This window comes from Athene noctua, chromosome 1, assembly GCF_965140245.1.
Source record: "Athene noctua chromosome 1, bAthNoc1.hap1.1, whole genome shotgun sequence".
NCBI lineage: Eukaryota > Metazoa > Chordata > Aves > Strigiformes > Strigidae > Athene > Athene noctua.
In genome coordinates this window covers 114459799-114481871 of record NC_134037.1, presented here as the reverse complement: position 1 = coordinate 114481871, position 22073 = coordinate 114459799, and the positions used below count along the sequence as shown (strand labels likewise).

At 42.6% G+C, this 22073-nt stretch overlaps 2 protein-coding genes across 5 annotated transcripts in view; one reads left to right on the top strand and one right to left on the bottom strand.

Moving 5' to 3' along the window:
* DZANK1 (double zinc ribbon and ankyrin repeat domains 1) overlaps window positions 1-3938 on the bottom strand; it is a 29082-nt gene extending 25144 nt beyond the window's left edge. Inside the window, exons 1-4 of one of the 2 annotated variants that reach the window (XR_012632938.1) lie at window positions 3729-3938; window positions 2657-2743; window positions 1855-2008; window positions 339-456 (exon numbers count right to left, since the gene is read on the bottom strand). Coding sequence is in view for 1 of the 2 variants with exons in the window: in XM_074897441.1 (XP_074753542.1) it covers window positions 339-456; window positions 1855-2008; window positions 2657-2765 (381 nt within the window). In the remaining variant the exon portion in view is untranslated. Of the gene's footprint in view, window positions 1-338; window positions 457-1854; window positions 2009-2656; window positions 2782-3728 lie in introns of both variants that reach the window. The other variant, XM_074897441.1, reaches the window with a different exon arrangement.
* Window positions 3939-4499: 561 nt separating this feature from the next.
* Window positions 4500-15586, top strand: POLR3F (RNA polymerase III subunit F). Of its 3 annotated transcripts, none has more exons than XM_074897442.1 (9): window positions 4500-4615; window positions 6274-6391; window positions 8484-8551; window positions 9540-9607; window positions 10346-10458; window positions 12438-12581; window positions 13309-13416; window positions 14145-14336; window positions 14939-15586. In XM_074897442.1, the coding sequence occupies exons 1-9, from the start codon at window positions 4560-4562 to the stop codon at window positions 15014-15016; spliced, it is 945 nt and encodes a 314-aa protein (XP_074753543.1). In that variant the 5' UTR covers window positions 4500-4559; the 3' UTR covers window positions 15017-15586. The 3 variants fall into 3 exon arrangements, with proteins under 3 accessions (XP_074753543.1, XP_074753546.1, XP_074753544.1); XM_074897443.1 differs by having other exon boundaries at window positions 4509-4574; XM_074897445.1 differs by lacking the exon at window positions 12438-12581.
* The last annotated feature ends 6487 nt before the right edge of the window (window positions 15587-22073 follow it).

The window sequence follows — 22073 nt, the reverse complement described above, 5'->3', positions numbered from 1 at the left end:
TAATTCCATCTGAATTCCAAATGAAATTTTTGGTTTTGCTCTGATCTTCTCTTGCTATAATTATTTGTTATGATTTTTAAAGTACATGGTTACGGTATCTGTTTTCAATGCAAGCATTTGAAAAGCTTGAATTATAAATAAATGTATTTTTTAAATATTTGACCTGAACTGGTCATAAAAGACCAGTGTAAAAGAGAAAAGGACCAAGACAGCAAAGATGGGCAAACAGAGAAAATAAAATATATTGAAAGTATAGGCAGTCAAGGTTTAATCTCTAACTAATATCATACATACAACATTTTATATTCACACAGGGGGTTACAATTGTTAAAACTTACCTGTGTGGCAATACCTTTTAGGAAATTCTTGTTATCGTCTTCAACAGAGAAAAGGATGTTTGGTTGCTTGTACTCTACCAGAAACACCTTTGTTACAACTGTACTCTCCCTGCAGTCCCTGAAAATCAGTGTTCACAAAGCTATATACATGCCACAAACCCACGTGCAGCAACAAGTAAATCACTGAGGTATATGGCTCATTTGCTGGAACATCTCTTCCAAGCTTGCAAGTCATTATTATTTCAGTTGATAAGTATAATCCTGGACAATACTCTCAGGAACTACTGCTTTGTTTTGGTTAGGGTTTTTTGTTAGTTTTTTTTTTTAAAGTTTAAAATGTTCACAATAAGAAGTTACAAATAAAATATATGGGTACTTTAATTCCTCAACATTTTTTACATGTAAAACTCTTGATACTCCTGTGTCTGCTTTCTGGGGTAACTAGTGTTTGCCACCATTGCAGAAAATAAAGGAGAACAAGATTTTTCTTCTGTTCATAATACCATATTCATTTTCCTAGTCAAACAGCAGGTAGCACGCTATTTATCTGATAAAACAACTGTCATTCTCTACTATTCGTTAAATTACAGCAGTAACATTGAAATTGCTGTAAATGCCCAAACCATTCATTTAGGATTGTCATTCCAGAGCATCTATTTAGCATACCTGAAAACATCTTAAGAAAACCATAGCGGAAACAAGTGTTAATCCAGGTAGTGATATCCAAAAATACATATAGGCCTAGGTTTTGCATGTCCCTGCACAGGGAATGTAATGCTGTCATAGACCTGTGCAGACACAAGCAAAGGCTACCTGCAGGTGCTAATAGCAGGGAACAGCCAGCACAAATCCCCAACTGGAGTGAAAGTTTCTGCTCCCTGAAAAGTAAAAGAGAATACAACAAAGTACAGAGAATTCATGTGTCCTCTCTCTGTCTCTAAGCATGAAGTTAGTTTGGAGAAAGTCAGTGGCTGTGAAGCAAAATCCAATTTTCTTTGTATGTATTGTATTTTTACTTTACCCTTACCCATAAAACATTGTACTTAAGATGTGAGGATTAGCATTCTGTGCTCTTTTGGGAGAAACTAAGCAAATTCCTGGGAAGACCAACTTCTATAAATCTGCTGAATCACTGGATGACTCCAAAAAACACCATATGAGTTCCTCTGGCATTTCTGATCATCCCACTCAAAAAGGATGAGCTTTAAGAATATTTTGTATCTAGTATATTTATTAGTTTCTCACCCACAGCCTCTACAGATCATTGACCTACATCCACAGCCCAGGACATAAACATCCTGGAGATAATCCAATCACACAAACACTTAATGGATAAAAAGCGTTATGAGAAAGTGAAGTCAGTGCAACCCATGAAGATCACTTAGATTGCAAACTGGCTGGGGAAAGGGGCATCTCACTTGCAAGGTGTAGAGTGCTTTAACCAACATGACTCCAAGCCATGACTGGGATATCTGTCCCTTGCCAAAATACAACTAAAATAAAACAGGACACTTACTTTGTAACTGCCAGTGCCTTGACCATTATTTTCCCAACTGGTAATATGATAGGACCCTTATACTTAAAAGTGTTACTCTCTCCATAGCCAGGTTTCCTAATAAGTTCTGGTTTACTTCCATCTAAAGTGTAATAAATAGAGACCTCAGGTGTATCTGAAAGACACAGAGAAAGTAATTAGCCAAACTGTATTCAACCTGTGAAAAACAAGCTGTACTCTTCAAAGTGCTCACTACTGTGCTTAATTTTTCTCACATAAACAAAATAAAGCAGTTCCATAAATGACTGAATGTTTGGGACCAAAACTAGTGGTTATTCAAACAAAAAAAAATAATTAGTTATTCAACAAATGCAAGTTCATTGTAAGAAATATTTCTCTTCATAAAGTAGCTGTGCAATAGTTTTGTATGAAAACGTTGCAACAGTTTGTCCATTCCAATGACAGAAAAGATATTTTTTCCCAAGATGAAAGGTAACATTTTAAAAATTGTAAGGAAAGCTATTCAGGTAAGCCTGGTACAAGGTACATTCAAGTGCTGGTTTTGCAGCCAAAGTGAAATGCAACAGCTTGAAGCAATTAAGACTGCTACCATTGATGAAACAACTCATGACAGTATTTTTTGAATGCATAAAATTAAGTGTATGTATATTTGCTGTATCAAAACATGTCAGTTAATTTTATAAATTCCTTAAGAAAGTGGTCACTCATAAAAATCATAATTAAAGGGAAGCAAAAATATAGAGGCTAAAAGTTTCAACACATAAGAAAAGCTTTTACAAAGAGTCAAAGCTCTTATTCATACCTGATTTTATTTCTATGAGAGTATTTGTGTCTATTTCATGTTTAGACTTCCCTGGAAGAGGGATTCGAAGTGGTATGACCTGAGGAACTGAGACAGAGCCAGCTGTCATTTTTCACAGCAGTGATCTTTAAAAAAGAAAACCAGAAAGGCAGATAATTTTTCTAAACGGAAGAATGAATTGAGAAATAGTTTTTAATGTGATTCCTTGTCTCTGTTTCTTTTAAAAACCACCAGATTCTTTAAACTGTTAGTTCTCATTAAAATCTGCATGATTTTCACACTGAAAAGGAGCAAGACCCTAATGACAGTCACACTTCTGACTTATTCTCCTGTCTCAGAACTGTGCACAAAGCTTGAGATGAGCACTGTCGCTTTCATTTCACTTTGACCTTCCTTGCTTAAGGCTGATTTCCATGTATTCACATGAAACAGCATCAGCATCCTACATCAGTGACACAGGTAGGAGTAACAGCGAAGTAACTCCGCCCTAATCATAGCAGATGTGGAACCAGCCTCTTTTTCACTGTGTCCATCTGAATATATACAAGATACCCTGAAAAAGACTAAAACAAGACAGCTATTACTTAAGCTTATCTCAGCTATCATGTGCATTAAGAATATACCTATAAAACAGGTGCCAAACATGTTCTGTAATAATCTACATAGTCATTATCATGTCACACACTTCAAGAATGAAAAATTGCATTTGGATATGATAACATTTTACAATACAAAGAGATGTACTCCAGATCTCGGGAATTGATACTCAGGGCCAGGAAACATGTCTGCACTAGAAGGATTTCGTTTTGTAACCAATCCTTCAGTTCTCCAGAGACGTTTCTTATTGCTACTCGTCAACGCAGACAGTAATGATTCAGCACGGGAGGTGTTCGTTAGTCCACGCTCTCACTGGGGCTATGATGAGGTAAGCCACAGCGCTGCCTGCAGCTGCCATCTCCTGGGCTGGGTTGCCCGGAACAGCGGTTAAGGAGGGTGGGCAGCAATCAGCCAGACGCTCTCGGCTGCACGCAGTGGCACGGGAGATGCGGCGAGGGGTGGATCAGATCTTTACCTCGCGCGAGGGGGCAGAGAGTATTTTGCCTCAAGGACCCGCCTGCTCTTGGCACACCTGTACCAAAAGCACAATGCCCCGTTTCAGCCTCCCGGGAGCCCATCGCTGGTGGGACACACCCAGCCCTGCCGGCACTGCCAGCGTGCCCGGCCCCTGCCCCAGCCTGGGCTCTGACCCTGCCTGCACTTGCCCTGCCAGGTCAGGCCGTACTTCCCGTCGCCTCACGGCACAGCCCACCTCACCCCTACTGTAACGGCCCTGCCACCCCGCTCCGTCCCGCTGCACGGCCCTGCCCACCTCACTCGATCCTGTTCCCTCCCCAGCCCTGCCCACGCGCTCCCATGGCAGACCCTCGCCCACCCACTCAACGCCCGCTCGTACAGCCCCCGCTCACCCCATCGATCCCACCCCACAGCCCTGCCCGTCCCTCTCGATCCCTGCTACCGAGGCCCTTGCTCAACCCCCTCGATCCCACCCCACAGCCTCGCCCACCCCACTCGACCCCAGCCCACAGCCCTGCCGTTCCCACTCGATCCCTGCCACAGAGCCCCTTGCCCACCCTGCTCGATCCCGCCCCGCTCGATCCCCGCTCTCCCCCGACCCCCCCCCCCCACCTTCCGCCCTCCCGTTACCACCGACGCCGCGCGCCCGGCCGCGCCCCCGCCCTCCCACCCTTGGACCCAGCCGGCGCGGCCGTCTATTGGTCCGCGTCCCGCCGCTTAGCAACCGACCCCGCCCCCTCCGCCGCGCGTCTCTGACGTCATCTCTCCGCGCCGCCCACGGGCCGGGTGAGGGCTGCCGGCGCGGCCGGCGCTGTGGGCCTGTTGCGCCATGGCGGAGGTGAAGGTGAAGCCGGAGGTCCCCGACCCCATGGATATAGAGAACAGGTGCTGGGGGCCGCCCCGGTGGGAGGCGGGGCGGTAGGTGTCTGGGGTGGGGGTAGGAGGCGGCAGAGATGCGGGGGGGGTAGGTAGGACACCCTGGGGGGTGGTGGTGGTCAAGAAATAGATCCTGAAGGAGAGGCTTGCTGTTGTAGGGGGCACTGTCTTTAGTGCTGTGGCTGTGTCACGTATGAATGATTTCTATCGCTTAAAGGATCACTGCCAGAGGTATTAGCAAAAGTGGTTTTAATATGAGTTTGTAAAAGTGCGACTTAACAAAGTTCGATGGCAAGGTTCACAGTATTACTACATGGAAGATACCGGCAAAGGAAATCAAGTTAGAATGATTTGCACAGAGACTGGAGATGCAAAGAGGGTAAGGGAGACTATCCCATTAGAGTCTCGAGGTTCAGAGTGGATCCCCTTGCTTTCTAAGTGCCTGATGGAGCTTAGGTGCAGCTAGATCTGATCTTAGTCTCGGACAACAGTTTATTTCTAATTGAATGATCTGTGCAAAGTTTATAATAATACTGAGTATCAGTTTTATTAGTATTAATTCAGCATGCTGTCAGTCACTTACTGAGGGTCTATTGCAAGTAAGGGGTCCCTCTGCCTTGGGTAAAGAAGGATCTCTTAGTCTCAGGTAAGGAATTTCAAACCTTGAGAGGCATCCCTGCTCAAGGGGAGAGTCACCTGGTGTGTAGTCCAGTTGGAATTTTGTAAGAACTTGAATTGGACTCATCCAAAGATCAATCATTGCTAAAAGGTCTCTTTGCCTCAAGGAGTGGTGTCCCAGCTCAAAGCAGCCGTGCTTAGTGGGGAGAGCTCAAAGAAGGCTCACTTAGGCTGTCAGATTTATGGAATAAAGTGGTCGACTTGTAGTCAAATTGCATACAGTGTGAAAGGTACTCATGAGACTCCTTGTACCACAACTGTCTTTGTTCGTTGATAAATGAGTCTTGGAAAAAACATGTGATTTTCACATGTTTCATGTGTTAATCGCATGATTGGTGTTCCAAGCTGATATGCATTGATGCTCACTGTGTCACTCTGCTCCTTTGTGGGTTTCCTAGAGGAGTTCTTGGCCTGGTTATGGCTCAGGCCTTTACCTCCTCTGGAGCCTGTACCAAACTACTGTGAGTTTGGTTAGGGGGCTGAGTGCATCCATCACAGGATGGGAGGTGCGTAGGTGGTAGTGAGAAATGGGGTCAGGTTACCTTCAGCTGCCCCGGTGTCTTTCTGTTATTTGAAAATTTTACAAAGGGGAATTGCAACGTCTCTGCTTTAATGGTTTCTAAATGGTATTTCATCTGTATTTGCATTCTCTGACTTGCTAGCAGTTCATCAGAACTTTTTGTATAATGAAACTGTACAGGGAGCTTTAAATCCATATACTTAATGAGAGCAACATAAAAGTAAAATGGAGAAACACCATGTTTAGTGTTGTCACGGAGAGTCAAGGTAGTTTGTCCAGCAGTTGCAGAGGAGTATATGTCAGCACAGAGAGCAATGCTAAGTTCCTTCAATAGATATGACAGAAACAGTTCATGGGTGCTTTTTCCTTGAACTGTTGTTCTTTTCCCTCTCTTCCATTCTGACTCTAATACTGTTTGGTTTTGGATGCAACAGAACATGATTTTAAACTTGCTTTCATCCTCTCCCAGGATTATCGAGCTGTGTCATCAGTTTCCTCATGGCATCACAGACCAGGTGATTCAGAATGATATGCCTCACATGGAAGCCCAGCAGCGAGCTATGGCTATCAACAGGCTGCTCTCAATGGTAGGGTGATCTCACCTTCCTCCTGTTACTTCAGCCAACCCGAAGCTTTTTGAACACACAGTCTGCATGGTAGCAACCTGTTGGGCAGGGCTAGCAAATGAATCTCATCGGATTTAGTGACATTTGCCATCATGTACAATTACCATAACTTACTTTCGGTTGCCATAAGCACTTACCATTGCCAAAGCCAGTTAAAACTTACCTCAATTTACTCTTTCTGTTCTCTAATACAAAGTTACCATGAATGTGTATATCCTTGTGTCTTTCTACGTGAGGAAGGTACCTCTGAGGAGTACCACATTAGTGTTTTGATGTGTCTAAAGTTCTTTGTTCTTCTTTTCCTTGTGTATTACTTTGTAAAGCAGAATGTGATACAATGGTCTAATGTAACAGTTGGGTGCAAGTATAGTTGCAGTGGTTCAGCAGGTGGTAAGGCGGCCACAGGTGATAACCACAAGGCCCATTAATGATGGAGAATGAATTAGCTAACGATAAAAGAATTGATGTTATCTCATGCTTTTATATGTGAAGGTCTTCTCCAAACCCCTCACAAAATCCAAAGGTTGTTGGATTACTCTGATAATAAGCAGGTGAAACATCTCCAGGGCTTTTTTTGCATCTTCTATAAATTTCCCACATCTCACTGGGCTTTTTCCTTTACTGTATCAGGAGTCAGACTAAGTAAGATAGGAATGAGGATCACTGTCAACTACTTCTGCCACTTCAGGAACAGAGAGTAGTTGTTTAGTCTTGCTGGTTCAGTGTGGCATAAACATGAGTATCAGCTAAATGTCCAAGGTCTTTAAAGATCAAGATTCCTTTCATTCCCTAGCTAGCTGCTTCGTGGGCATGTGAAATCAGGAGATAAAACCGACTGAGTGGTGCAGTGTAGAGAGCACTGTTGAAAAGAGAAGCTTTCTCAGAAAAAGGGGTGTTGGAAAGTATCCAAACTGACCAAGGTGTGGTGTTTTGGGTTTGGTTTTTTTAATAACTGAAATTTCTTAGCTTGGACCATACTAGGTGACACTGGAGCTAATCTAATCTCTTTTGGGTCTTTCTGTTATAGATATGAAGTTTATCAGGACGTTGGATGTGAGCTTTTGTATTCAATAACTTTTGAATGGCTTAGCTAACAGTGAGGTTTCAAAGATAGTTAAGTCTCTAGAATTTGTGTAAAATAGATGCCTTAGGGCATGGGGGCTGTGTGGGGAGATCTAGTAAGTACCTCAAACATGGGGAAGAACTGCAGTGAGAGCTCAGCCTTAATAAGCATCAGGTACTTCACTTGAGATAAGCTGCAAGTACTTCATCTGTGGAAAAGCAGTGAAGGGTCTCATCTTGAGGTGTGAGCCTCAATCAACCACATAATGCATATCTGAGAAACAAGGCTGTAACTATGGGGAAGTGATTGGCTGTCAATGAAAGAGTGAATGTTAGATAATGCTGTTGTGCCCAGTTATGCTGTTGGACTTCTCTAATTGCTTGCCTCTTCAAAATAGAAAATAAGAATTTGCCTGCTCTAGGCAGAAGTGTCAAGGGCAAAACAAATGTTTTATGTGTGAGTGGTGCTGGTAATTTGCCTCTGAGAGGCACTACCAATCCTGGCTGGCAGTTTTCCAGTTGTCTCTACTTAGTAAAAGATAGAACTTTTGCTACTGGTACTCATAATTGTTCAGAACTTGTGCAGTAAAGCTCCAATGTGATATCTGGGTAGCTGTGCAAATGAGTGTTTTGATGGAAAGGGAAAACGAAGTATACAAGAACTTGATCTCCCTTGTGCAGTGGTGGAAGTTAGGAGAAATAGTAGGAGGTACATAGATGTTGTGGGAAGGGATGGGAACTGTATTTGTTACTTGTGATAGCTGATGATAAATGAATACTGCTGGGGAAAAAAGTGTTCTCAAGGGTATTGCTGCACTTGCAGGGAAAAAATATTCTCACGGGTGTTATTGTTTCCAGTGGTTAGTTTTCCCTTTTCTTTAGTCAGTTGACATAAAATAAGGTTTTTAGTTTAGAATGTCAGAAGATTCCTGTCATGTTCTGAAACAAGCTATCTGAAGGAAAATAAGTGCATTGTGCCCATCTCTCCTAGGGACAACTGGACCTTCTCAGGAGCAATGCAGGTCTCCTATATAGAATCAAAGAGTCTCAAAATGCAAGGTAAGCCTCATGTTTGCTGGATAAATATATTTGGAACACAGTTCTGCAACTCAGGTGCTGTGTTCCTGAGAGGCATGTAACATGGATGTTACAGAACATGACTGCTTGTTTCTGGAGGGTACACTCAACTCCTGAAAACTGTTTTAGGTACAGTGGCTTCTGCTGAACAGAGGGTGCTGTGGGACTACAGTTCTAACTTGCTATCAGAGTTCCTGGTCCAGATGGCAGCAGTGATCTTGTGCAAACATTTGTATATGCTCAGGTGAAATCCAGCTGAAGCCTGACCATACCATCTGCAAACTGCGGTTTTGTGGTCTTCCTCACTGCTCACGTTGCAGGGTCAGCGCTCCTATTTACAGCTGTTCCAGGAGGCCACTTGAACTGCTCATGCTCTTTGATTTATTAAAATGAACCTTCAAACCATGTCTTGTGATGCCTGTGTAAATCTGAGTAAAAGATGCCTAGACATAGTTCTGGAAAGAAGCATCCTTCAAAGTTATCCCCAGTGCAGGCGTTTCATCCTCTCTTTCAAGTGCTTTAAAAAAAGATTGCTGAGTTCAGTCTTTCTTAGACCAGTGAAAAGGCATGTCTCAGAGTTGGGAGCACACTACTACCCTTTGTAGACGTTCTGTCTAGAGACAGATTATTCTAAATTATGCTTTGCGCTGCGTTTGACCTTCCACAGTTGTGCTAATACGTGACTTCGAATTCCCCATTGTTAGGACAAGTTGAGTGACTCCTGCTTAGTCGCTTTTCTTTCATACTGTGCTCTTTTCTCTTTACTGTGGCTTCTCACTGGCAAGCTTGGCTTGATCCAGAGAAGTTTAGTGTCATGTATTATATTTGCCAATGGCTGGTTTATTGTGTAGCGTTTTTTTTTCCTTTGTGCATTGTTTTTTTCATAGTACGTGTTTTCAGTTTAAAACAAATCCATTTTCTTTCGAATTTTGGACCTTTCAAAAATCCTGATGTCTGTTTTATTTTACAGTAAAATGAAAGGCTCTGACAATCAAGAGAAGCTGGTTTACCAAATTATAGAAGATGCAGGCAACAAAGGTAGTTTAAATAAATTATAATTGTGAATGGTACCAACTCCGTTTACTTATGGAACTGTTCCTGTCCAAACTTTTAAATGCTTGTCCAGACAATACAAATACAAAATTTAGAGTCCCCATACTGGGTCTGTAGCTAATGTTCCATGTGTCCGTCCACTTTTTTAAGAACAGAAGATTACATATTTCTCTATTAAAATAACCAGTTCTGATTGACTTGGGGAGGGCACTCTTTCAGAATATTTGAAATGTGGATTGCGTATTATTTATGGGACTGTCAAGTTGAGGAGTCTGCGGAACACTCACTACTTAAAAGAATATGTGGTATCTATATTGGATTTAACAGGTGTACTCCCAGCAGAAACCACTAGTAACTAAGCTTTCTCAGCAGTCATTGCACACTGTGATTGAGAGATGGCATCTAGAACTGGCTGTCATATTTCTGTTGAAGCAAACACAAGTTACCTAAAAATGCAAGAACACTTTCTATGAGGAGAGGTAAAGGACAGAAGGACAGGGTGGTGGCTGTGGTATGCATTTCTTGGTTTTGTCGGTTGGTTTGGTTTTTTTGTTCTATCCCCTTCTGTCCCTTGCCCCCTTTTGTTGGGAGTGGTAGGATTGAGGATACATCCTATGGTTGTCAAGTGAGAGAAGTAATGTTGTGATGTGACTTGTGGTTTGTAAGTATGTACAGAAACAAATGGTTTCTTCATTTCTGTTCACTTCTCTGATTTTTAAACAGGTATTTGGAGCAGGGACATTAGATACAAAAGTAATTTGCCTTTAACGGAGATAAACAAGATACTGAAAAACTTGGAAAGCAAGAAGCTAATTAAAGCAGTTAAATCTGTAGCAGTGAGTATTTTGTAACTTTTTTCTAAACAACTTCAAACATTTGCTGCACGCTATGTATGTTTGAACATGGGACGGGGGGCAGAGAAACCTCATTCTTCCTCCAGCTTTCTCACTGACTATGCACCAGTGTTTGACACTCTGCCTTTAGTGTGCAGGTCTGAGGTGCAACAGATATGAGAGGCTATAATGTTTACTAAATAATCAACGTACTACTAACAAGCTGATTAATAGTCTAATTAATAAACACATCACTATTAATATACAGTTCTATCACTCTTCCCACCACTACTAATTACACATCATTACTATCAAATTGCAGTTTTAGTTCTCTTCATTCTTTATTGCACACGACTTGTCATAGTTCTGTTACCCTTCACAAACTACTTGCACTGCTTGCTACTAACCTGCAGTTCTGTCACTATTTTCTCTGTGCTTCCATACCTGGTCTTCAGGACATAAACCTAGGGAAGAGTCTGGTGGGTTTTCCTCCAGCATTCCAATGGGCTTGGGTCCACTGGCCAGCTTTTCTGCTGTCTACGCATCCACACTCCTAGTGTCTGCAGATCCTGTCCTCTCTTAATCTCGTATTTTTATATCTACTTTTTTGTTTCTTAACTTTTTTTTTTCCTACCACCCTTTTCTCCTTTCTCCACTCAAATAAGCAACCTTCCTGTAATGACTTTTTATGCATTGGTCTCAGTTTTGCTGTACCACAGTGTGGTATTTCTGATGCTGAAGCAATCTCAGCCTTTTATATGGGACTAGTGATGTGGTTACCTAGCTGCAAGTGACCTTGCAAAGTTCCTCTGCCTTGGAGATCCTGATACTCCCTTCAGTTGTCCAGTTCATACTGGATTTGTATTGTTTACTTTAAATAATTTCTAAGACATTTGATTCTGTTTTAGTCTTGGTTCCTCTGCTTTGTTTCAGTTACTCAAGTACTTTCTTATGTGCAAATAGTCTGCGTACCAGAGTAGGGCTTATACTTTTCCATTCTTTTTCTCACACTGTAATGCTCATACAGCATCCTGCTTTCCCTTACCTGCTTCATTACAAATCATTGATGTTAGTATGTTCTCTGGACATTCTCCTGGTTTCCAGCAGAGATTCTATATTGTTGCAGGGCCTGGTACACTAGGAAGACCATTTGTTTGTGAACTCTTGGAATTTTTATGTTGTGTGCCTTTTCTATGTGCCAGTCTCATCTGCATCGTGGAGGCAATACCTTGGCATGTGTGTGTGCGTGTTTTGGGGGGGCAAGGGGAGAGAGAGGTGAGGATAATTTACTAAATAAAAATAACACGGGGATAAAGTTAGACATAGAGAAGCAGTAGCTTTTTCATGTTCTTGTGAGAGATGTTGGCTTCATCTAGTCATAGAGGGGATGTAACACTGCTAAAATTACTTCAGTGAGCAGTTGCTGAGTAGTCATTTGGATGACTGTTGTCCTTTATCTGTCTGACTGAAGCGACATTCCCACTCACCCTGTCTAGGTGTGGCAGTAAGGAGTGGGCTTGCAAGGGCTAACTTTAGCTGTAGGGTTTAATCATGTAAGGGTCCTCCTATCATCAGTGCATGGGTTGAATCCTGCAAAAACACTTGAAAGCTTCTCCATTAAGTTTGTCTTTGTGTTCTGAAGATGTTTTCCTGCCCCCTTTTAACTGTTAAGGAGGATTAGAGTCAGTAGGCTAAAATCAAATTCTAATATCTTCTTCAGTGAGGTTTGCATTGTGTGACATTGTTAGTAGAATTCTCTCTTTTAACACTATGTTATAAAATTATTAGAAATCATTTAGATGATTTTCTTTTTATCTCCATGTTACCTGTGGGTCAAACATGTTAAGGATAGCTCAAGTCAGCTGGATTGCTATGCCCCAGGTTTTAGGAGTAATGAACTATCTTTTGCAGATACCTTCTTAAATCTTCGTTTCTTAAAGAAGACTTTCAGATGTTAAGACCCATGCACTTTTCTCTAACAGGCATCAAAGAAGAAGGTGTATATGCTATATAACCTGCAGCCTGACCGGTCAGTGACTGGTGGGGCTTGGTACAGTGACCAAGACTTTGAGTCTGAATTTGTGGAGGTGTTAAATCAACAGTGTTTTAAATTTCTACAGAGTAAGGTGAGTGCCACTACTAAAGTCGCCTTCCATTTGTCTTGTGCAAGTAATTATTTTCTTTATAAAACCAGTAAGTTTTCCATAAGTGTTGGCCGTTGTTATAACTGGGTCGGCAACTCTGTACTGGCTTGTGTTTGTCACTGCAATTGTGATGATGTTGCATTTTAATAATGCATATTTTCACACCCTGTACAGGGATTGAAGCCTTCTATCTCCAAGGTCCAGTGATAAGCTAGGCAGAGGACCAAAAAAACCTAGCAAAATTCACTGCTTTTCCTGCAGGGCTCCTAATTTCTTAGAGGATGGAAGGCACTAGTCAGTCAGCTCTGCCTAGAATACAGTTTTCTCTAGTATAACTGCAGAAGCCTGCTCTCCATTAAATAAGTCCTATACAGATTTCTCTATTTCATCAAAATGTATTTTAACTGACACTAGGTACATCAGAAACTTATTTTGTGTCAAAAAAACCCCAGATGCTCATATTCCATCATATTAATCTAAATAATTGTGTAAACTTTGTGTCATATTTAGTGTAAAATTATGTTTGGTTGTGCACTGCATTATCTCACATGCATTGGTCTTAAGGATATAGCTGTAAATGCTAAATAAAAAACATGTCCTAGAAATAGTTTGGAAATCAACTTTTATATTTCAGTCTGCCTCAGATGGAACCACGAAGGAGGCTTTTGGCAGTGAGTACTGACTATAGCTCATCTTTGCTTTTTCTCAGGCAGAAGCAGCTCGAGAGAGCAAACAGAACCCCATGATACAGAGGAACAGCTCATTTGCCTCATCCCATGAGGTGTGGAAATACATCTGTGAACTGGGTATCAGTAAGGTCAGAACAGATTCATTTTACTATTCTCAAAATTCTCAGTGCATGACTAGCTGCAGGAGTTGGGTCCTGCAAATTTGGTGAGGGTCCAATGAGTGCTTCAGTAACTGTAGAGCACTATATTGGAAGTGGGCTCTGCTGCTTTATTGCTTTTTGAGGAGGGTCATTGGTGCTGCGTGGGATTCCAGGATAGTTTGTACATGTGGGTTTTCAAAATGTATAAAAGAGCTAACATTCACATCCTTGTTGATGGAAATTGGAGTAAGTTGTCCTTTAACAATCTCAACTGGTTTATATTTCATAATTACTCTCAAGTTTGCCCATGCACTTAAAGCAGTTTTAGGGGAGAGAAAAAGCCTGCAATTATTGGTCACCATCAACAGGTATATCTTCATCAGTCTTCTCTTTTTCTTCTTTCACAATTATTTTCCTGTAAAACTGGAAATGTATCATGCTAGGATGATGTAGACACTTGAGGTTCATAGGAAAGTTCTTTTTGATAAGCCAAGGCTAGTATAATCCAAAAGCATTTGGGAGGTAGGAGGTATTGGCATCTGCTTTTCTTTTTGTGTCTGCGCAACCCCGTAAAGTGCCCAGCGTGAGTGGTGCCTTTATCTGGGCTAGGTTAGAACTCTTAAGGCTTTGTTATTCGTGGTGCTTGCTTATTTCCTCCTTGCAGGACTTACTGGCATGTGTCTTTCCTAATATTTATTTTACAAATTGTTTCTTAGGTTGAGTTGTCAATGGAAGACATTGAAACCATTTTAAATACACTAATATATGATGGGAAAGTGGAGATGACTATTATTGCTGCAAAGGAAGGGACGGTAGGCAGTGTGGATGGACAGATGAAGTTGTACAGAGCTGTTAGTCCTCTCATACAACCCACTGGATTAGTCAGGACGCCCTGTGGACTCTGCCCTGTAAGTAACCACTTCTTTATATGAATAAGTGGTGGGTGCATGCAGATTTTGAATACAATCCTGCAAACAGCCAGCCATCATGTTGCAAGGTTATGCCAGCGAGGGATCCTCGTGGCTTTCTACTATGCTTACGAGTGTTACCCGTGATGCCTTAGCTGTGGTCTTAAGAGGCAGGTGCTTCAGTTTAGCCCAGGATGTTTACCACTTACAGTCCGTTGAAGAGACAGGATGTATGTGAAAGGGTGCTGTCAAAAGTGGTCCATTCTAAATTATATTAGTATATTTTCTGATCCCAAGTTTGCCTGTTTATGTTTTTTAACAAGCTAACTTATTTCTGTCTAGCTTTGGCCTCTCCTGCTTGGATTGTAAACTGGTATGTAGGTGAAACTTGCCAGTGTGCATCGTTTACTATAGTGGGGTCTGTTTTGCTTTGTTGTGTTTATATTACTCCTCCTCAGAGCTGGCATTGGAATTCCTAGATGTTGGCCTGTGTTAGACTGCTGCTTTTCCACTGAGAAGAAGCAGGAAACATGTGAGCATGTTACTTCCAGTTATCTTGTGCTTGCCGTATATAATTACTGACGCAGGGCTTTCTTTTGCAGGTTTTTGATGATTGCCATGAAGGTGGTGAGATTTCTCCATCCAACTGTATTTATATGACAGAGTGGCTGGAGTTTTGAAATGAAAGAAACCTGTAAACTGGATTCATGCTCCATAGCCAAGGTGAAAAAGCAGCAACATCAGGACATGGAGTGACTTTGTTTTTAAAGAAACATAAAGCAGCAACAACAGCAGTTGCGTGAGCAGTCCTGTGAGTGGACTGGAAATTGAGTCAGCACTGAAGATCAAGGCTGAAGTGGAAATATAAATCCATTCTTGTACCAAAAATTGGTTGTATGACTTGAAAAGTGCCATAGAACAGCTGGGTTGTGATGCATCACTTCCAAGGGTTGTGTTGAGTACTCCACAGATGCTCATTCTGAATGAGAGAAAATAACTCATTAGCTGATCAGAAAAACGTGCTAATGAGTGTTGCCAAGAATGCGATTCCAAACTTTGCTTTCAGACTAATGCTACTGGTGGGTGCTTAAGTCCTAAAGCTGACACTTTCCTCCCACGATAGCTACCATCTAATTGAAGACAGAATCTCATGTGGGAAAGATCTTAATTATGTCAAACAGAACTCACTGATTCTTTATTATCTTTCTTACCTGCTAATTTATCATTAAACCCCTGATTTTTCTTAGGTACATCTGTGCTTCATTTCTTCCATTGCTGCCATTGCCTTGGTGATGCATCTGTTGTATTTATTCCTTCATCTGACAGCTACAAGATCATCATCAAATCTTTGTTGGTGTGTTCTGGCAGCTGCATCATGTACATATATCAGCTGAAATGCTGAGTAGAAGTATTCTGGGAAGATGTGTTTTCCAGAAGAGAAAAAGAGTTCCTCTGGCCTAATGGTAGAGGGAAACTTTTTATAGATTATCTGAATACCCTCAGGGTTAACAAAGATGCCAATAACACTTGTTTGTACATAAATATGCCCTCTGGCCTTGATTTGTGATCTGAGAAAGGCATGATACTGGTACATCATCAAAAAGTACAGTCTTCCTGTGATGCAGAGCCAATTTGTGTTTCTCTTACTGGGACCTCTCTGGCTCCTCTGTGTGACTCCGGGCTGATCAACTGGCAATAACATATAGCCTGTGGTGTTGTCATGAGCCTTTTGCCCACGGTATGCCAGGCCATGGACCTCTTGAGAGCTGTGTCTAGTTTCCTCTGGCTATCACTGTCCATCTGGCAGTATTAGAGGGGCAATACTGCCTTTGGAAAATGCAGGTTTACCTGGGAAGAAAACAGATTTTTGTACCAAGTGTGTTATGGTAATTAGTTATCAAGCAACCTCCCCAGAGGAAAAAAGTCTGCTTCTTTTTCATAAATGAGACTATTATGTGTATATAGTACAGCCAGCTCTTCCACCATCCAGTGTAACAGAGGGCTGGAATGACGTGCTGGCAGGCAGGGTAGCGTAGACACATAAACTGTGCAGAGACAGTCTGGTCCCAGTTCAACTTGCTACCTGTGGCTTAATCTTGCTGTGTCCAGCCTGGCTCTCTACACAACTACTCAGTATCTTCATGACAGCCTCCCAGCACTGGGAAACAACTACAGGGTAAAGCACAACATGGGGACCTGTTGCTAGCTATTTTCAAAATACCCTGTCTGAAAATAAGCCCACCTGGACACTTGTGGTGGGAGGGCAATGGTCAAGAACCTCTATGACTGAGTTATCAGCATGCCAGGTAATCTGACCGTGAGTAGTAAACAGTGGGCTAACATGGAGAGATTTTTTGGAAGACAGTTTACCTAATAAGGGTAGGAGACTTTACATCAGCTATTTCAATATTGCCTGGGAGTTTGCACCATCTAAAAGCAGTCTGGATCACATCTGGAAGTGTTCAAATCTTGCTTGATTCCCATTTACCTACTTATAGCATGGGCTGTGGACAGAAGGCTAAATGTGGTAAGTACTGTACAAAGAATAAAACCATGTGGCTCCTGTCCCATACAGGGAGGGTATAAATACAGAGACGAAGGTTCCTTGTTTGAGAGCAGCTAGGCATGCTGTCTCTGACTGGAGCAAACAACTCGTACTGATAAGCTTGCATGTCCATGGCAGGAGTTTGATTGTATTAGCTAGTGTGAGAACCCACAGCTGGCTCGCTCTTTTGTTGCAGCGATGCCTATCTCTTACAGAGGCAGCTCTTGCACAAGAGATGTGGGGGTGAAATGATCATGTTCGTTCCTTCTCTGCCCCATTTAACCACACTGAAGTCTGAGGAAAACACTGCTCACCTCATTGAAGGGAGCCTTAACCTCAGCTTCAGCCCTCCCCTATGTGGCCAGACGTAATTTCATTGAGGTGTGGGGCTGGGGTTGCCTTTGTCTTCCTGCGTTCAAGACAATGGGGTCCTGATTCCTGCTGCTGCAGAGATAACACCTTGTTTGTGCTGTACTGCAGCTAGAAGATAGCTTTCAGGGAAACAACACGTCTTTATCATGCAGGTATGTCCCTTTATGCAGTATAACCATATTCACTGGTAATAAGAAAAAGGAGAGCTTGTGAACAGCTTTAGGAAGCAGAGAACTGGTTTGTTAAGCTCTTTAAATTCTGGCTCATTTGTATTGTGTTGATCTGATTTGGATGACCTTTGTGGTCTCTGAAGCTTCTTAGTGTTGCAGCTGTAACAAGACTTCTCACGTTTGTAAAAAAACATGCCTATAGAGCAAAGTAAATCGATTTAACTTTCCTGTCTGTAAAATAGGAATCTATTTGATCTGTTTCTAAATGAATGAGGAATGATCTTTCTGTTACTCTGGTTCTTCATGAATCTGATCTCTGCCGAAAGGTAACATTAATAGTCTTGTTTGGTTTGTTTTTTTTTTTTCCCTTCCTGAGTTTCTTCAGTCTTCTACCTGGCAAAGCTGTCCCTTTTACAAACTGGGGTGAAATGTAACTACTAGTTCCAGTACTGCATATGAAAACACTTATGTGTAGAAGGCTGAGAGCTAAAGTTAATCCTCAAAACAAGGATGACCACTTGGAAGCATGGGCCGGATCTGCTCACTTCTTTATGCATGCTTCATACAAGAGGTCACAGTTCAGCTGCTGCAGGACCATGAGGTACCTTCAGAGCCTGAGAGCTCAGCCCTGTTTTCAATAGCCCTGGGGTGCGCAGAGCCTGCTGTGAACCTACCAAGCTCTTCTGAGTGCTTTACTCACTAGTGGTAACCAACAGTCCAAAGGCGAAGTGGAGGGTGGTCACACCCAAATGCCATTTTCACATGGAATCGAGTGCAAGGTTGCTTTTTATTTCCAAGAGAAACATTAACTACTGTACCAGGCTGTATTGTGAACTGAGAGAGAGTACAGCTAGCAGGTACTGTTTGACATGTCTAGCCTTTACAGTCCAAAGTTTAAAACATTAACATTAATGGCAAACTTGAAGCTTTGATAGTGAAAACATTTACCCCGTGGCTGAGTGGCTGTTCGGTTTTTCCTAGTTTTACTACTTTTGATTGTAGCTTCAGGTCTTGTTGGAGGTGTTGAGCGTGATGGTTGTTCAGCTGGTGCTGTTCGAGTGCCATCTTCTGTCTCGTCCTGGTATGGCCACTCTAGGGCTCAGCGTAAAAGAAAAAGAGAAAGTTCTAAACCCCTGTTCTGGTTTCCTGTTTTGCCTCCACGGGCAGAGCAGTTTTTGGAAAGAAACAACAGCGAGTGGGGACAACTGGGTCTCCTATTGCTGACATTTCGTGCTTTGAAGCAGAGTACAGACATCTTAAACAGAGCTATCCGCCACCACACACAGACTCTTGCTTCGCGTGGCAGGGACCTTTTATCATTTCATCTGTGGGAAATAGGTAGCCAGGCCCTCAGCTGTGCTGAGCCCAGTTTAGCCTGTAGCCTGGGGAGGACAAAAAAGGTACTGTGAGAAGCTCCACAGGTGGTGTCCAAGTTCTTGTTGAAAACACTAACTTCCTCCCTGAGAAAGATAATTCTTGCACTTCACAACACTCTTCAGGAGATTCTGGACGAGTAGGGAGGAGGAAAGCTGAGCTCAAAGCATTCTCCTCTTTCAGTTGTTAAACGCAAAACAAGTTGGGGCTTAGCCTGTGGTTTTTCCCCTCTCTTTTGCTTTTTGAGCAAGCTTGCAATTCTAGAAAAACAGATGAATGGGAAAACTTATATTTCAGTTATTTGGTCTACAAACACAGGGCTTTATGATTTGTTCCTCTTGCAAACTCAAAATAGTTGCTCAATGTTTTAATTAATGCTAGTAAGATGGGTGCAACATAGCACTGAAGCCCTGGGTCCCAGTAAGGTGCTGGGCTTTGCTTTTGAGACATGACAACATGAAGATGATGTAAAATGAAGGATAAATTAGCAACTCCAGAAGAGCAGATTTGCTTTGCCTCTTACTGATATTGCTTGGAGAGCAAGTCCTGGGTCTGAGGCCGTTAACAATAGTAGTAATTTGAATTTTATACAGTAGAGCATATAAGCATAGAGATCATTCTTCTACTTTTTTATTTCTACTGACATGACATTTCTGCTCATGTTCAGATTTTACATAGCAAATTTTACCCCTGCAAAGTACACAACTTGCCTTATGTCAAGAAGCTGGGAAGGCAGTACTAATGTTCAGCTCAGACAGCATCTCATTTTGTTTGGTTTTGGTCCTGGAACATTGCTCTCTGCTGTTAGATGCTTCAGTAGAAAATACACCTTTTCTGCACCTGAGAAGAAGTAATGAATGGCTCTTGGTTAAAGCAGTTTCCTCAAGATAATGCCAGTCTCCCTGTGGAATTCAACATTGTGAAAATGGCCCCTATCTGTGTACTTAGGCAGTTATGCTCCATATCTGTCAGCCAATTCCTTCTGCCCTTCCCAGGGAAGGGAAGAAGGACTGCTGATGGATCCAAACTCTATAATAGCCCAGTGGCAGTTTTACTGGATCTTCTTCTACTGTCAGGGTCTGTTGAAGTATTTTGAGAGGTACAGAGAACAGAGTTGAAAACCTTGTCCTTCTCTCAATGGTTTGTTTAACTTCTTGCTATTTCTAGTGTAAACAAACTCTTAGCACAGACTGTGAACTGGGAGCAGTCACAGATTTTTACAGGTACTTGAAGGCTGACAAGAGATTGCACTTTTTTTTTTTTTATAGCTAAGCATTCCATCATAGACTGTGCAGTAATGTTTAAAGCATATTTATATTCTAATTGCTTATTATATGTCAAAGCTGGCCACATTTCCTGTGCCTGGTTTTACCGAAACCTTCATATGGCTAAGAAGAGTGTAAGATGTGTCACAGGTAGCTCAGAGTAGAAACAAAGATCACCCTGCAGTTGATCACAACAGAGAGCCTCTACAGGCAATCTAAGCTCCACAGTTTGACCAGCTTTTATGTTTCTTGTGCTAGTTTATTGGTTGGAGGCAATGCCATCGGTATCAGTAGATGTCCATACCACTGCCTGCCTTGGTTTTTTATATCTGCCATATCAGAGGTGTAGGCAGACACCAAAATGACAACTGTGTGAGTTCTGACAAAAATGAGAGCCTGATGATCAAACCTGCATGGAGGATCACACTGCTGCACAACATTTAAAACATGTCGCTCCTTTTGTTTTAAGCTGAGTGTTACCAAGCAACTTCAGAATGAACTTTAAGCTTTCTTCTAATCGATGACTTCAAGAAAAACACAAAATATTCAGAACATAGATTTCTGTTGCATTTAAAAGAGGGAAAACAGAAAAACCCCAAATCTTGACAGTGCATGGGTGAGTGAACTTGATCACAGAACATGAATTTTCTTTAAGCAAAGGTGGAGCTATGATATGATCACACAGAAGCCTGGGGAATATTTATAGGCTAATCACTACATGAATTTAAGACAAGCACCCAAACTAGCAGAAGTCAGTCAAGATGTTTTTCTACAACAGCTTTGCCCCTAGAAGTATGTGTGAAAATGCAGCGTTCAGCAATGAATTTATGTGCCTACATTAAGACAGGACAAATCCCACTTACACAGCGTCACACGAAGATGCAGGAGAGGGTTCATCTCATCAGTCTCACTAGGAACAGGCTTTGTCTCTTTGACTTCAGAAGAGACTGTGGGAAGCAACAAGAGAGGGAAGCAATGAAAGAGGGAACACATTTGCTCAGATTCAAGGTGCAGACAAGTTTCAGAGGCAAGTCAGATTTGGTCCAGCCTCTACCATATGTCCACAAGCAGTGTTGCATTCCTGAATGCTGCGGCCACCCCTGGATCTCTCCTCATCAGAAAGTCTGGGCAACCAGGGTTTTCCCAGGTGACTGGGGTACAGGTTTTCTCACAGAATGATGAGCCACTGTGGTCTCAAGCCAGCTGTAAAGGTAAAGCTGGCTCCTGCTTCTTTTCTGGGAACAGCGAGGGAGGAAAATCACATTTACCTGGGTCGGGCATATTTGAAAGCAAACACCAGCAACCAGGTATGTGAATGGTGAGCGATGTGCTGTCAGAGGGTACGTGTCCTCAGGGCAGACCAAACCAGGCAAAAGTTGTGTGGGTCCTTTTCAGTTTCCAGTCATGCCTGCTCCCAGCTCAGCCACCCCAGTTGGCTGGCCCTGCCTCACTGCTGGCCTGGGCAGCCTCACGCCTTGGCATGGCACGCTTCCCAGAGCTAATGTGCTGGGGGAAGCTCACCCCGGCCTGATGAGGGGGGCCGCAAACTGAGGCAAAGATGAGGCTGCTGGGGGCTTGAAGTTGTCGTGTTTTTTTTTTTGTTTTTTTGGTTTTTTTTTTTTAAGTGTCTATATTTTCAGTAAATTGTTATTAATAGCCTTTTTCCGGGAGTTTTTTCACTTACAAAGACAGCTCGTCCTGCTGAACCCGACAGCACCCTCCAAAGCTGCCGTGACCCCAGGGAGAAGTGTTGTCTCCCACCTCGCAGCTCGCCGGCTGTGCCGGTGCGGGAAGGCGACGCCTTCCCCTCCATATTTTGTAGGGGCACCCGGTTTGTCTCCAGTCCAACTCTGCACCTGGCACCCTTAGTCAAGATGGCCTCCCTGACGCCGCCGCTTCGCCATGTTTGGTAGGGTCACGCCGCTTCCTCTCCTTCAGAACGGCGCGTAGGGTGCCCTTAGCCAAGATGTCGGAGAAGCCTCGCCGGGGAGGGGGCGTGCTGGTGCCGCCA

What these genes read in the sequence shown, in the direction of transcription:
- POLR3F (XM_074897442.1), top strand. Translation starts at nt 4,560, where the DNA reads ATGGCGGAGGTGAAGGTGAAGCCGGAGGTCCCCGACCCCATGGATATA. An exon ending in AGAAGATGCAGGCAACAAAG is followed by an intron (nt 9,608 to 10,345) that starts GTAGTTTAAATA and finishes ATTTTTAAACAG; the next exon opens with GTATTTGGAGCAGGGACATT. An exon ending in AAGCAGTTAAATCTGTAGCA is followed by an intron (nt 10,459 to 12,437) that starts GTGAGTATTTTG and finishes TTTCTCTAACAG; the next exon opens with GCATCAAAGAAGAAGGTGTA.